This window comes from Musa acuminata, chromosome BXJ1-3 (genome assembly GCF_036884655.1).
Source record: "Musa acuminata AAA Group cultivar baxijiao chromosome BXJ1-3, Cavendish_Baxijiao_AAA, whole genome shotgun sequence".
NCBI lineage: Eukaryota > Viridiplantae > Streptophyta > Magnoliopsida > Zingiberales > Musaceae > Musa > Musa acuminata.
Window position 1 is genome coordinate 36560523 of NC_088329.1, and position 15372 is coordinate 36575894.

The following is a 15372-nucleotide window of genomic DNA, read 5'->3' on the forward strand; positions in this document are numbered from 1 at the left end:
TTTTCCCGGTCCAACCTTCCGATCCGGTCCAATTCAATTCGATTCAATTTTTTTTAGGTTCAACATCACGTGGTACGTTTTATTGGTTACAGCCGCATCTCATGTCGTGGACCCATTCTGGCCCAAGAAAGATACGTCTTGGGCCGGAGCCCCCCGACTGGGTTTGACCCAAAGCCCAACATCCATCCCCTTAAAATGCGTCGATTTATTCGTGCAGTCACCCGTTTCGCACCGGAGTTTTTTGAGGGGCCCATCAGATATTTCTTCCATTCACGAGGCAGGTGAGCGACGGAGTAGGAGAGAACGGGAATTCCAAGCATATGACTTTTATCTCTCGCTCGTATAAATTAAGGGGTAAACCACCTGTTCGCCTTAGCTCACAAGTGCCCGACGCCGAACGCGCCACCCGGGCTCTCCTCGCTCGCGCCCACAACAATAGCTTATCGCTAGGGTTTCCTCTCCCCCGCCGCTGACGTCGTCGGCTTGGACGAGCTCTGGATCATCTCGGTGCAGATCGTCCTTCCTCCTCTTTTTGCCGCCACGGCCGGTGCCCTAAGGTATCGGATCCCTCCGATCTCCTCTGTTCCCCGGTTCCCTTTAGGTCGAATTTTCTCCTACCGCTCTCTTGCCTCGTGTGGGTTTCGATTTGTGGTTCTTGCTTCCGCGCTGCTGAGTAGATTTAGGGTTATGAACAGCGGTTGAAGGCGATGGAGGTTTTCTTGCCTTGGAGTAACGTCATAGCTTGTTAGGTTATGGTAGGTCGTTTTGTTGGCTCCAAAGAGTTCTACAAGGGGCAACAAAACCGACTTGCTTTGATTTGTATGTTTCTTTGTTGGTGCCTTTTGTATTGGGTTGCTTGGTTTCTTCAATTGAGCCCATGTAGACAAACAATTATGAAATATTGTTCCTGATTTCTGTGCCAGTTCCCACGGTCACGGGTCTACATATGTTCGAATTGTTTTGGGGGCCTGAGCAAGAAACTTTTGGTTTATTCTCATGACAATATCACGGGAAGCCACTGGATTGTTTGCGTGTGTGTGCTCGTACTTCCTATTCATTACGAGCAAGGATATGTAAAAGCGGTCATCGAATTTGATGGAATAAATCGGATATGGTTTATCTTAGTTGATTACATCGAGGAGCTGTCTTAACTTTATTGAAGTACAGTTAAAGGAATTATTTTTGGTTTTTGTTTTCCAGAGGAAAATTTGAAGCTGTCAGTGTGGTGGTGAATTTTATGCTTTTGCTTTGGCAAAAGAAAATGAATGATTTTCTAGTCAGTTCAACATCATTTGGTGCAAGAAATTCAAGGTCTAATTTAATTTAATAAGAACTAGTTGTCTGCTGTTATGTCGATCTATTAAGGGCATTACCGCTAGTCAAACTAGAAGCTGTTCATTTCCTCTTTATTGTGTCTAATAAAATATTCTCAGATATTCCTCAACTTCAGTAACCAATAATCCAAACAAACACACCCCACCTCACGTAATCTATTTGTTAGTTTCCGTTCATATTATATGTGGTTGGAGCTTGAACCTTTGGTCATATTGAAAGTATGTGCTGTTTAGAAATGTATTTTAGGATGATTGAGAGAAATACCAGAAGTTTTCAGGCGATATATATATATATATATATATATAGTAATATGTTTATGTTTGATGACATAGAGTGAGTTATCCAAATTGCATTCTTTGCTGAATATCTTATTACGATTAGAAAATTTATTTTGTATATGATTAAGTGGGTCTTAAAAAAGAAATTATATCATTTGCTAAATTATTGAGAAATATTTGATCAAGTTCTCAAACAGCTAACTGATGCATTTAGTCTTTCAATTGGTTCATTTTATTTGCATGAATACATGAGTCCTGAGACAGATTTTTTTTTAAATAGTCAATAACAGTTTTATACAGATGCACAGACGTGTTGTCTCATCTGTTATAACTTACAAGCATACTATTTATAGGTTATGCTATTTAAAAAAGTCACAATCACCAATGGTATTGTTGCTTATTTTTCAATTATGCTGTACTGTAAGATTCATTAGGAGGCTTTTTTATCTGTTTTTACAGGATCAACAATCATATTTTATAGTTTTTGTGGTATGCTAATGTACAACATGGATATTAAAGGTAACTTTGTCTTGAGGTGACATGTGTGCTGATGAGAGAAGATCATCTTGGAATCTGGATGAGAATTTCAAGGAAGTATTTAGAAAGATGGAGGAAGCACCTGCTTTAGGAACTGATTTTAGAGAAGGTTGTGTTAGATCCATAGTATTCCCTATTGATGGGATATTTTTTGTTGGTTGTGGTATATTATAGGGGCACATTTACTTGATGTATGCAATTTATCTTTTACATTTATGTATCTCTACATAGTACTACTCATGATGCCTTGTGGAGAATTGTCAAGGCATATAGTTGTGGCATAGGAATGCCTTTTTTTTTATCTGGTTACTTTTTACTTCCTTTGATGCTGTAAATGTCAAGAAAGAAGATGTATTGAAATAACCTTTTTTTGTTATTTTATGCACGTGAACCAAAGGGAATATTTATTGTCATAGGCTTAAAACCTTGTCAATCTCATGCAGAGTGTTGACCATTTAATATTTTTGTTTCTTGCTCATGGAATCCAACAGTTTTTTTTTAAATGCCTTTGAGCAACCCCTGAGGACGTTAATTTTTGTAATTTTTTTTCATTTTTGAACTATGATAATCGTGTAAAGACAGCTACGGATCCCCTAATTCTCAGAATATCTTTTTTCATTTTTGGGGCCTCAGGGTTTCAATATTGATCACACTTGGTCTTCATGTTGGTTTTAGGTTGTCAGTTGTTCTGGTTATTTCATAGAAAACTTTATGGACTTGATTTATTTACAGCGTTTTTAATCTTTTTCTAGGCAACTTATAATAGAAGTACAAGCAACTTAATCAAATGGAGCCAACAGAGAAGGGGCAAACCAGTATGTCCTCTAAACAATCTTCCCAGCAGTTTTCCTCTGGCAATCAATCTGCACAGATTGATTTACTTCCCATGTATACTCCAATGGCGGTTAATTGGGGATCGCAAGAATGGTTTTCTGCAGAGAGAAATTTAGTTCAAACAGGGATGCAAGTCCCTGTGCCCCTTAATGTTGGATCTTATCAATTGTTTTCTATCAGGAACCAACCAATGCAGATTGAATCATCATACAGAAGTCAGATTCCAATGCCTATTTTTGTTGGCTTAGATCAGTTATCTTCATCAAATAGACCGGTATTAGGGCCACAATCATCACTTAATATCCGACCATCTATGTCCTCAAATCTTGCTTCGCAGCCCTTGTCATCTACCAATAAGAGGCCTATCCAGATTCGAGCACCAACTAAGCTTCAAAGTGTTATGCCTATGAAAATGGTTTCACAGTCCTCATCCATGAATAAACGCCCAGCGCAGATGGAGCTACCTCGGAAGGTCCAGTCTGAGTCTTTTGAATCTGTGAGATCAAAGCTACGCGAGTCACTGGCTGCATCATTGGCTACTGTGTCTGACCAGCAGAGTAAACAACAAATTGGAGAAAGAAGTACTGATGGCAAGACTTCAAGCACGGAAGCAAAAATGGTCATTCCATCTGGTGATTTGAATTCTGAAACCAAAGATGCTTCTTCAGATAAATTTGCTCGAGAAACTTTGGTAGCTGATGGATCTGCTCCAAAGTATGATGAAGTTCAAAGCTTAGCTAGTGATAAATCTTCCAAGGAAAAGACAACTGTCAACACTGTTTTAACAAGATCTGATGTCGAAGCCCTTCAATCAAAGGATGTTTTGGTACAAGATGAAGTACCAAATGACAAATCTTTTGTTAAAGATGAACTTTTGCAGGGTCATGGACTCTGTTGGGTGTCTGAACTTGATGCTGAGACTGTTGATGATTCAGTGACTAGTGATCAAAAGAGACTCAAAATGACAAATGAACATGAAACTGGTGGTAAGGGGACAACAGTTCAAAATGCAGAAGATTTGGCATTTAGGATAGAAGCAGAACTTTTTAGGTTATTTGGAGGAGTTAATAAGAAATACAAAGAGAAGGGTAGGTCATTATTGTTCAACTTAAAAGATCGTAGTAATCCAGAACTGAGGGAGCGTGTACTATCTGGTGAGATTGCACCAGAGCGCCTTTGCGCAATGACGGCTGAGGAACTGGCTTCAGAGGAACTTTCACAGTGGCGATTGGCCAAAGCAGAAGAGCTTGCACAGATGGTGGTATTGCCAGATTCAGATGTTGATTTAAGGCGCTTGGTAAAGAAAACTCATAAAGGTGAATTTCAAGTTGAAGTTGAACAAGCAGAGAGATTCCCTGTGGAAGTAGAACTCAGGGCAAGTGTCATCTCTCGTGTTCCTTCAAAAACAAAGGAAGATGTTAAGAAACAATCAAAATCTGATCTTAAAGATGATGAACCCAAGTCATCTGAGAGAAGTTCATCAGTTACAAAGATTGATTCAGGTGATCAAAATCTTCCTAGTGACTTAGATAAGAATGATCTTATGCAAGAACTCATGGTCGGTGAATTGAAAGACCCAGAGTTGCTACCTCCAATAGTTTCTCTAGATGAGTTTATGCAAGCCCTTGATTCTGAACCTCCATTTGAGAACTTGCCGGTGGATTCCTCACAGGAAGTTCCTAGTTCTGGCTTAGAGAAATTAGATTGCTTGGAGACTGAGAAACTTCCTGTGTCGGACAGCATGGAACATAAACAAGATTCTGCAACTGGTAGCTTGGAACCCAAGCCGGATTCCCCAGAAGATGGTTCTGTGTCTAAATTGGAATCACCACAAGAAGGCATGCAAACAAAGTTGCACTCTTCAGATGATAATTCTGAAGATCCTGCTGCGGTTACCCCTGATGAAATGGATGTCGACCATTCAAGGGACAATGATGACTTGAAATCTGGTTCTGCTAATATTCAGTCAGATACCTGTCCTACTGAAGTTGCAGCAACGGGTAACAAAATATGGGAAGGCTTAATTCAGTTGAATGTTTCCTCAGTTGCTACAGTGAATGTCTTTTATAAAAGGTTTATCATTAAGTTTTACTTTGTTATTATCGAATACCAATTTCTTTTTTTTTTTCCCGTAGCTTTTATATATTTTTAGTGTTATGTGTATATGCATTTCCAATGCATGTTTTCTTGTTTTATTAGTCATGTGTACCACGTTGCCACTGGAATTTTTTTCTTAATTAACCTTTCACGAAGATTCCTAGTGGCGATGAGATGGAAACCAAAATACAGTTTAGGACTATCTCCACCCTATGGCTATGTTTTTTGAACCTTCCAGTTGTTCAGTGACCTGTGGTCCAAAATAGGTTGATGTTGTTATGTAGTAGAATGCAAGAAAGTCTTACATCTGTTATAAATATGTAAATATCGTGTCAGATGGACCTTGAAATTGTTTTGAAATTATGAAAAAAATATCAAATTTCATTGTAATTTAAAACCTGATTTTCAGCCACAATTTCTATGACATTGCTTATCACGTTCGGTTGCAGGAATATTAATGAATGAGACAAATTTGGTATGCAGTATCCCAATAGTATACATTAATTTCATCTATTAACTAATTAAGGAAAACAATTGAAATTTCATCTGTTAACTAATAAAGGAAAACAATTGGCTGATAGGAACTATGAAAGTCTGATTGGCTTTCTACTAGTAACAATGCTAAAAGATTGGAATAAGCTTCAAAGCAAGCATTCAGGTAACCTTCATGTTCTTAGAATGAAGATAGATATTGGTGGAATGAATGTAATAGGAAATCATCTCAACTTTGATTGGACGAGAAGACATATAGCAAAAACAATTAGGTAGTCTAGCAAGATCAGGTACATTGGTCATACAAATAAATTTTGAATATAGATGGACTTGATTACTGTTAGGTTTTGAATTTGAGCTGTAGTAAAATTTTAGCATATTTCAATGTTATAATATCTTGACAATCGATTGATATAAATATCATTTATGCCATTATGTTTCTTATTTATTCTTATCCATAATGCATATAGTGTAAACCAGAAAGGTAAACTGTTAGAGATAGTTTGTTCCATCAGAGTAGTCTTAAATTCAATGTCGTGTTCATCCCTTTGTTACTGTTGGAGACAATATGTTCAGTTTGAGATGTCCTGAATTTAATATCAAGGTTCATTCCTTTATTATTCTTAGGGATAGTGTCTATAATTTTAAATGTCTAGCTATTTTTGGTCATTAATGTTTTTTTTTTTTTCCCATTCTGCTGCTTTACAGCGGCGAGAAATCATCCACGCAGGAATGGCCTAGCTTGCTTGAGATAAAGGGAAGAGTGAGACTAGATGCTTTTGAAAAATTCCTCAAAGAGCTTCCTTTGTCTCGGAGCCGTGCAGTCATGGTATTTTCTCAGCCATATTGCCATTATTTTTCTTGCGAGTAGGTTGAATTGATGCATTTATGGCTTACAGCCGATGGATGAACGAATAAAAGCTATCGAGGGAAAAATATACCCAAGACTCTCAATATTTCTCTTTCTGTGTGTTGTTCCTTTTCTGTCAACTGAGCAAAAACAAATGCGCTGGAAGACTTTAAATATAATCAAGTATATTTAAAGTATACCCAAGTTTGCTAATATAATCAAGTATCCTCAAGTTTGATTAACATTACCCCTATCATCGTGGTCAACTTTCATGGTCTCCTTTCTGGACGCGCTTTCTCATTTGAGGTTTCATTAGTGCTATCTTGAGACAATTAGTAAAACGCACAATGAGATCACCTGATTATAAGTTCTGCAACTTTGGGCATTAAATTCGGTCAGATTCTTTGTGACTGTTTGCTCAGTTAGTTGATGAAATTGCACATAAAAGTGGAAACATCGACATATTGAGAGTTTTGTTTCTTCTTCTACTAATATCATTTTGTGCTTTGCAGATTGCCCAGTTTTGTTGGAAAGAGGGTTCCCCTGAGAGTGGACGTTTGAACCTGCTCGAGGTATCCCACAATTAGAAACCCGACTCAAGCTTGCATCCCTAACCATCTAACCCTTTTTCCTCACCCCTTCACTGCAGGTAATTGACTCATACATTGCCGATGAGAGAGTGGGATTTGCAGTGGCTGCACCAGGGGTGGAGTTGTATTTGTGCCCGTCCCGCTTGAGGACGATCGAGATGCTTGAGAAGTTCCTCCCGAAGGAGCATTCCGAGACACTCCCGACGACCGCGGATGGCCTCTTTGCCGTGGTGGTGTGGAGAAGGCCCCATGAAATGCTGTCTCCCAGGGTGTCATCTCACCATAAGCATGGTAGTTCCAAGAAACATTCCAGCTCTAGAAGACAACACAATAGCAATTCTTACTCTGCATCTAGGTCATCAGCAGCCTCACTCCCGGCTGCCGATGCTCGACTCCCGCCTGAAGATGATACCGAGGATGTACCACCTGGCTTTGGCCCCAGGGATGAGGATGACTTACCTGAGTTTGATTTTGCCCGTGGCAGTTCACAGGGTTCCCAGCCTGTTGCCTCTCGGCGCCTGGGGTCGGGTGCAACTCGTTCCCGTGTACTGCCGCCGCCGGCTCGGCCGGTCGAGCACATTAGAGAAATGATACACAAGTATGGGCAAAGTGAACGTGTAAAGAAACGTTCGTTTAACATCCAGCCATGGAACGTCGACGATGATGACGACGACGATGATATCCCAGAATGGCAGCCACAACAGGATTGTCAGCCTCAAACACAATCACTTCCACCACCACCACCACCACCACCAGCACTTCCTCCACCACCACCACTGCAGCAACCACAACTGCATGCTTATCAGCAGCAAACGCTGCAGTCTTATCATGTAAACCATCGGATGCTGCCTTTGCAACCACAGCAACTGCCACCCCAATCTTATACCCCTTCACAGCAGCTTGTGCCCATGGCTGCTTTGCCACCTGCGGTGGTTCAGCAGCCGCCCCTCCCCCCACAGATTGCAGTCATGCATCAACCAAGGTGGCAGCAGGCCCCACTGTTGTCACCTGCAACTAATCTGATGCAGGCCACCCACTACAACTCGCAGCCTAATGTCGAGGGGCAATTGTATAGCTTGCCCAACTTAGGAACCCTACAGCAGCAGAATCTGATGGGTTGGAGGGCAGATGTTTTTGGTAACAGAGGCCCCTAAAAGTAGTAGTGTGATGTGATAATTCCTCAGGGTCTTGTTTTGTACTGTTGTTTTATCTCAGCCATGGCCGACTAGGAAATTAGCTTTTCGTTCAATTATGTTTTTGCTTCCTCCCCTTTGTTGGGGCCTGTTGAAATGATCTTATCAGACACCGTCCTGCGTAAGCGCCAGCTAGTCATGTAGAAAAACACTTCGATCGAACTAATTGTCATGTTTGTTTCATCATCTTCTCTTTTTGTCGACTGCAAATACTACGTGATGTCACTTTGATTGATTCATCCGCACGAGCCAGCGGATCACTTTTTCTTTCAGGACATTATATGTAGGTTTCCTTTCTGGAAAGATGACGACCTTTTTCCCCCATGAGGCGCAGATCTGCAGTGGCGTCCCGGCGATCTCCGAACGCCCCTGCTGTTGTCTCCGTTGATGATTTCTGCAGGTAAAAAATTGTTCCATTATGATGTCTTGGTTGAGATGTGGCGTATTCAAAGACTTTGTGAGGTGTTTCTACAAAGCAGCTGCTCTAACCAAGAGTTTTGTCTAAATTGAAGAAGCCAGATGAAACACACGAAGAGTTTGTAAGGTACGATCCCGTTGACTGTGAAGGTCGAATATGCTCATGTCACGAACTATGCATTATATTGATTTATTCATTTACGGAGGTGAACTATGCATTATCCCGTTTACTTTAGAAAGAAAGAATGGAGGTGAACTATGCATTATATTGATTTATTCATTTACGGTATTGTCACGAACGATCGTCGTGTACTCGCAACAACTTTATCCAACAAACCGTTTATGGTTTTTGCATGCTTGAACATAGACATAACAACCTGTTTTGCCTTAGGTTTATGTGTTTTGTTTGTAAAAATACATGTTCGAATAGATTGCAGCGCTATAGTGTGACCGCTCACTGTGTCACATGTGCCGCAGGTTGTTTTCTGTAGCCCGTTGCAGCGCCCAAAACGTCAGTCATCTCAGCACCTTGGAATCTCCCGGGTGGCACAGGGCTGGATGAGGCTTTGGTATATTATTAGGTGTTGAACAATCTTCATAAGTTTGCACGTTTTCTTGACGGGAACTTGTCTTCGCGCCCGGCACCCGGTGAGCAGCTGTTCGTTCAACCCACTAAAGTCCTTGTTTTCCTCCTTTCTCTGTTTTCTCTCTTGCACGCAAGGTGCTCGCTGAATTGCTTGTAAAGCTTCTCTCTTCGTAAGACGTCGAGACTTATCTGTCGCTCGTTCTTCGAACTAATCAATTTTCTCGTTTACAGGTCCTTCGGGACCTGAGTGAGGTTGCAAACTGACTGACCTTGCGGACGTATATCGCAAGGGCGTATCAAGACTTAGGCAATCTCAACTAAGTCTGAAAAGTTGACGCAAGAGTGCTTCACGACTTAGACAACGCAAGCTAAGTTGGTGTCTTGGCCGCAAGGGTGCCTCACGACTTAGACAATTCCAGCTAAGTCCGTGATAGTATGCTCGAAGAATTTCTCTAGTCTTCATCATCTGATGAAACCTTTCTTTCTTTTGCAACTTGCTCAATGGCTCCTCTTGATTTCCCTGTCATCTACCGAAACACCAAATGATGAACCTATCTACCTTTCTTTCTTTCACACTTTTGCCTTGAAAAGTTGATAAACGATTCGTCCTCATGTGCTTCCAAAGCCTACAAACCTGTATCGGGGGCATTCCTAATAAAGCCTCCAAAGCTTAAGTTAATATGTGATTCGAAGGATTCGATAAACTTTCTGGTATAAAAGGAGTTGTTACCTCCAATCCACAAATACGCAAAGCTTAAGTTATCGATCATGTCATTATTCCTTTGTCATGGTTAGATATACAATATTATCATAACAATGTGTGAAGAAGGGACAAATCCCGAGTGTGGTAACATCAAATCCAGTGTAGTAACACTCGACCCGCTCTGCACGTGCTGTTGATCGTGTGATGGTGAGATGTCAATCACATGACTCCGAGGTGTCGATCACGTCGTTGTTCCTAAAATGTTATACAATATTATCATAGTATTGTGTGCAAAGGCATCAAAACACATTCTGATGACTATTCACTCTACCATACTCAGCCATGGTTATGTTGAGGCTCTCAATTTCTAATTCTGCTACCTCTTCCTGAATCCCTAACCTACGCCAATGTCCACAAAACTAACCCTAGTTTGCAATGGAAGTGTTGCAGTAGCTCTGTCGTTCACATCAGTCACACCGAGTTTCTCGGAAAACAGACGCCGGACTCTGTGGAAGCAGAACGACCAATCGACTCGCAGGTTTCGGGATCTAATTCTCAGTGCAACGAAAACTAGGGCACATCTCCAGCAGTTGGCCCGTCAAGAAAGCTTAGGAGATAGAAAGAGAAGATTATGCAGGCAAATCGAAGAGTAGAAAGATTATGACGACGATACCAAACCCTAGAACGGCGTCAAGAAATCCAGAGAAAGAGGAGGACGGGAAGATCAAAGGGCCGACGGGCTTTACATACGGACCATGCGAATCGAACTGAGGGGAGGGACCGATGACCGCGCCAGTGCGGCTCCCGTGGTCCGGACGGAGAGAGGGCCGGGGACGGCGACGAGTGGCGTCTCGAGCGCTGCGCCGCTGGAAATCGCGACATTTCTCAGCAAAAGATATATAAATATTTTTTTTTCGTTTCGTAAAATTATCCAAATATATTTTGCTCCTAGGAACAAATAATATTATCGATTTAAATATTTTAAAAATAAAATTATAATCCTAAAATGTATGAATGTATAAAATATTTTAAATATTATTAATACTTATAATCCTCGAGTTTGATTTGATGATCAAGCTTAAAAAAAATCTTAAAAAAATTTAAATAATATCATTCAAGAAATGTCTATAATAATTAAAGAAGATCTGAGTGGATATAAAAGAGTATATAAGGGTCTTAGTTATAAGGAGAGAAATAAAGATGATGATATAATTTTAAATTTTATAATTTTATATAATCTTATAATTATATATGCCGTCAGTCTTTAAGAAAAAGGATAAACATTTGATTTTACTTATAACAGTGATAATAATTATAGTTAAATAATTTTTTTACTTAAAAAATAGATAAAATTATTTGTAAGAATTGTAAAGTTATATCTAATTAAAAGCTTATTGAATCATCATTATAAGTTTGATAGTATTAAATATTTACTGTAGAAAAATAAAATTTTTTATTATGACTAGATGTTAAAATTTTAAAGATTTCAATACAGATATTTTAAAAATAAGATTAAAAAAATACTTGAAACTTAAATGACGATACTATTAATATTATTTAGATTACGATAACTAAAAAGATTATGAGCTTAAAAAAAATCTTAGTGAAACTAAAGATTGAAGTGTAACCATAAGAAAGAGTTGATGGCAGTACAAAGATTTTTAAAAAATATTTTTTTTAAAATATATTTTAAAGATTGATAAAATTATAAAATAAGAAAATTTTAAAATATATAAAGAATATTAAAAAGATGCTAAAATATGAGTTGGTGAAAAAGATAGAAATTAAGAAAATTTTAATAATTTTTATAATAAATTAAGTTGGTGAAAAATATATGTATTGGATTACTTAAGATAGAAAAATAAAAAAATTATAAATATTTAGGTAATATTAAATATATTAAAAATGAAGATTAACGAATACTTATTAATAATAACAAGATTAAAGATAGATGAAAACTTATTTTTTATTAAATATTCTACATAAAACTTAAATTTAACAAAAAATAATAGTGATAGATTTAATAATCATATATTTGTTCCTAAAACTAGAGTTAATGATAAAAATTATATTAAAAAACAAAAATAACTAAGAGTGTGAAGCTTTATTGTATCACTATTAAGATCCAAATAAATTTAGAAGATAAAAGAATAATCTCATTAATATTCTGAAAAAATTTAGAAGATAAAAGAATAATCTTATTAATATATATTATTTGATGATAATATAATCTTAGTTGATAAAAGCCTAAATTAAATAAATTATAAGCTTAACTAAGGAGGCAAATCTTAGAAATTAAATATTTTAAATTATATAAAATAAAATTTAAATATATAAAATAAATATTAATGATTCTAAAATAAATATTAAAATATAATTAAATTAAATAAAAATATTTTAAATAAAAAATTTAGATGTCTTGAATAAATTATTCAATAAGATGAAAAGATCCATAAAAATCTTATTCATAGAATAAAATTAGGAAGATTAAGATGACAAAAAACATCATGAGTCTTATATAATCATCAAATACGTTTGATATTTAAGAAAATTTTATAAAATAATTATGAGACCAACAATACTTTATAATTTTAAATATTAAATAATTAAAATTTTAATATATATATATATATATATAAATTTATATTATGAGACTGTTGAGATAAAAAATATTTTTATTTAAGATCAATTAGATATCATAATTAGAAAATCTCCATATGAGATAGTCAAAAGATATAACATAATTAATGTAAATGATACTAGAAGATATCATCTTAACAGAAATCATGCACTCAAATCTCAATCACAGTAAATTAACATAGAGCCACCGCTGTAGCTTCGATCCTAACAAAATTAGAATGAACCTCAAATGCAGCATAGATTCAAAGCCTACAATGGCAGAATAAACGGTTCTTTCCGCAGCATTTGGGTGAACTACAGTCTCCTCCCTCTTCTTCCACCCTTTCTGCGGGTGCTGTCTGTTGGAATCGGCGTCACATCCTCTGCATGAAAAGAGGTCAATGACATTAACATACATGAAACAGAGAGAAATTGAAGAAACAAACATCATACACGTAATAGTCATGTAATTGAAGAAATAATCTGGCAATCATGGTGCTTCTTAAACATTCATACTACGGAAACACCAGTAACAATAGAAATGATATCACTAAGGAGAAACATAGACTTCTGTTTGATTCCTAAACATTCATGCGTACCCTTGTCAATACAAAATGTTTAAACAATGCATATCAAAACAGAATCAACACTACTGAAACTTATAGACCAAAAACTACACCACAATTCATTTAGTGCCACAGTTACATGGAAAAGGATAGACATCTTAGATACCAAAAAAAAAAGTAATATATATATAATAAAGAAGTTTGAAATAGCAAAACAATTGAAGTTTACCAATACGGCCAATTTTCATCCCAGAACGGGCAAGCGCTCGGAGAGCAGATTGAGCTCCAGGCCCGGGTGTTTTCGTCTTATTCCCACCAGTCGCTCGCAACTTAATGTGTAAAGCAGTAATCCCAAGTTCCTACAGATATAACATAGCACATATGAACATTAATAAAACCAGTGAACTAGAGCAAAGATATCAGGAACATAAATGATATGGCCGACCTTGCATCTTTGTGCCACATCTTGAGCTGCAAGCATGGCTGCATAAGGTGATGATTCATCCCTGTCAGCTTTGACCTTCATGCCACCTGAAAATTTGAACACATCTTTGTTACAGAAATATTAAATATCTTAATTAGAGTCCTTAGAAATTTCCTTTAGATAACTCAAAAAACTTATTAACTGTGTCAGACTCCCAAAACATCCAAATAAGAATAGACATCTTGTATAGAGAGTTCCTAAAATGAATTGTTAAATTACTAGTACAGCCCACCTCAAACAGTGAATGACAGACCTATCTAATCAAGATGAGATTTAACATTTCAAAAGTAACATAAAATTAACCATTGTACGACACATTCCTTACTTTTTCAAGTTCAATCCGAATATGTTCCTCCTTGGAATAGGCACTTCACATGAGCATTGGCAAGAGACATCAACTGAATCACAAAAGATGAGCAGCAAAAAGAACCACAGCTCAACTCCAGTGTTCATATTTGATGAAAATCAAATGCCAATTTAAAGAAGGGCCCAAAAGTTAAAAAAGAATGAGGAAAGGTCTCAAAGAAGAACTCTTCGCGGCCATGACATTTGTCTTGCATGGTTATGACTCAAAACGCTTCCACAAAGTAAAAGGAAGGCGATCTTAAGGACCATGCGTACAAAACCAAGCATAAACATCAAATTACATGAACCACACAAATAATTCAGGCATAATCACTTCATTGAGTAAGAAATGCTTTATTTAGATGATATGGACAGGTACAAAGCTATCCAACATGATAGTATTACTCAATAATCAAGTAGACTTGAAAATCTAGAGAAGCATATACAAAGATTTCGTATGAATTCATCTCACGTGGAATTATAGAAAGTTAGAACAAACCTGTAATGCGAACCAGCGTTTCCCTGCCAGATAAATCTGTGACATGCTGCAAGTTCCCAAAAAAAGGAAAGCCGTTAAAAATGCAGATAGAGTTATATGTCTTGTCAGAACAGTTCCCTGTGACAGGCGGCGTTGCAACTCACAATGAAAGTGTCATTGAACGATGCAAAGATGTGAGCAACACCAAACACTTGCTCCCCTTCTCGTACAGCCGGCCCAAGTGTCACGTTATCCTCCTTGGGCTCCCTGGTCTTCTTTCTTCCAGACTGGAGAGCCATATCCAATAGACAATGAACTCAATTATACGGTTAAAAAAACGATGAACCGAGAATCAAAAGTAAATTGATCTTTGATCTTTCAACACGTTCGAACCAATCCATCTCAAACATCATAAATAAGATGTAACCTAGCAGATAAAGATCCACCAAAACCGTTCAAGAAAAGAGGGAAGGCAATACGGGTTAGTAGTAGCCACATGAATCACCGTGAGAAGCGTGGAAGAAGAACAGGAAGCGGAAGAACTAAACAGAGGTGATGAGAGGATTCCCGTCGCTTACCATGGTGGGCGCGGAAGAAGGCGAGGGCAGGGCGGCGCCGCGAAAACTAGGGTTTCGTTTGGATTGGAAAAATGAAACCCTTATGGTCGCCCGGGTCGGGAGCGCCTCCTCCCTTTTATAGTATTTACGGTGTCTTTTCTTTGTGCTTGTGGTAAAGTAAATGACAACAATACCCCTCGCAGAAGTATAGGTAAATGGACTAATGGGCTTAGCACAACTGCGCTTTAGTCATCGATGATAATAATAATAATAATAATAATAATATTAGGCTTAGCACAACTGCGCTTTAGTCATCGATAATAATAATATAATAATAATAATAATATAATAATAATAATAATATTATTATTATTATTATTATTATTATTATTATAAAAATCTCAAACTTCA

General features: G+C 37.5%; 2 protein-coding genes across 2 annotated transcripts; one reads left to right on the plus strand and one right to left on the minus strand.

Moving 5' to 3' along the window:
* The first annotated feature begins 380 nt into the window (after positions 1 to 380).
* On the plus strand, positions 381 to 8392 carry LOC103974637 (uncharacterized). The gene is made up of 5 exons (XM_009389504.3): positions 381 to 557; positions 2903 to 5057; positions 6282 to 6402; positions 6936 to 6995; positions 7073 to 8392. The coding sequence occupies exons 2-5, from the start codon at positions 2938 to 2940 to the stop codon at positions 8165 to 8167; spliced, it is 3396 nt and encodes a 1131-aa protein (XP_009387779.2). The 5' UTR covers positions 381 to 557; positions 2903 to 2937; the 3' UTR covers positions 8168 to 8392.
* Positions 8393 to 12635: 4243 nt separating this feature from the next.
* On the minus strand, positions 12636 to 15111 carry LOC135626981 (small ribosomal subunit protein uS11y-like). The gene is made up of 6 exons (XM_065132868.1): positions 14983 to 15111; positions 14569 to 14691; positions 14426 to 14471; positions 13543 to 13628; positions 13327 to 13456; positions 12636 to 12914 (listed from the first exon to the last, which is right to left on the minus strand). The coding sequence occupies exons 1-6, from the start codon at positions 14983 to 14985 to the stop codon at positions 12847 to 12849; spliced, it is 456 nt and encodes a 151-aa protein (XP_064988940.1). The 5' UTR covers positions 14986 to 15111; the 3' UTR covers positions 12636 to 12846.
* Positions 15112 to 15372: the final 261 nt, after the last annotated feature.

Excerpts from the sequence above, each read along its gene's own strand:
- LOC103974637 (XM_009389504.3), top strand. The coding sequence starts at position 2,938 with ATGGAGCCAACAGAGAAGGGGCAAACCAGTATGTCCTCTAAACAATCT. Across the intron at positions 5,058-6,281 it reads GTGAATGTCTTTTATAAAAG|CGGCGAGAAATCATCCACGC; the intron begins GTTTATCATTAA and ends GCTGCTTTACAG. Across the intron at positions 6,403-6,935 it reads CTCGGAGCCGTGCAGTCATG|ATTGCCCAGTTTTGTTGGAA; the intron begins GTATTTTCTCAG and ends TGTGCTTTGCAG.
- LOC135626981 (XM_065132868.1), bottom strand. Across the intron at positions 13,629-14,425 it reads AACGCTGGTTCGCATTACAG|GTGGCATGAAGGTCAAAGCT; the intron begins GTTTGTTCTAAC and ends TCAAATTTTCAG. Across the intron at positions 13,457-13,542 it reads ATGTGGCACAAAGATGCAAG|GAACTTGGGATTACTGCTTT; the intron begins GTCGGCCATATC and ends TTATATCTGTAG.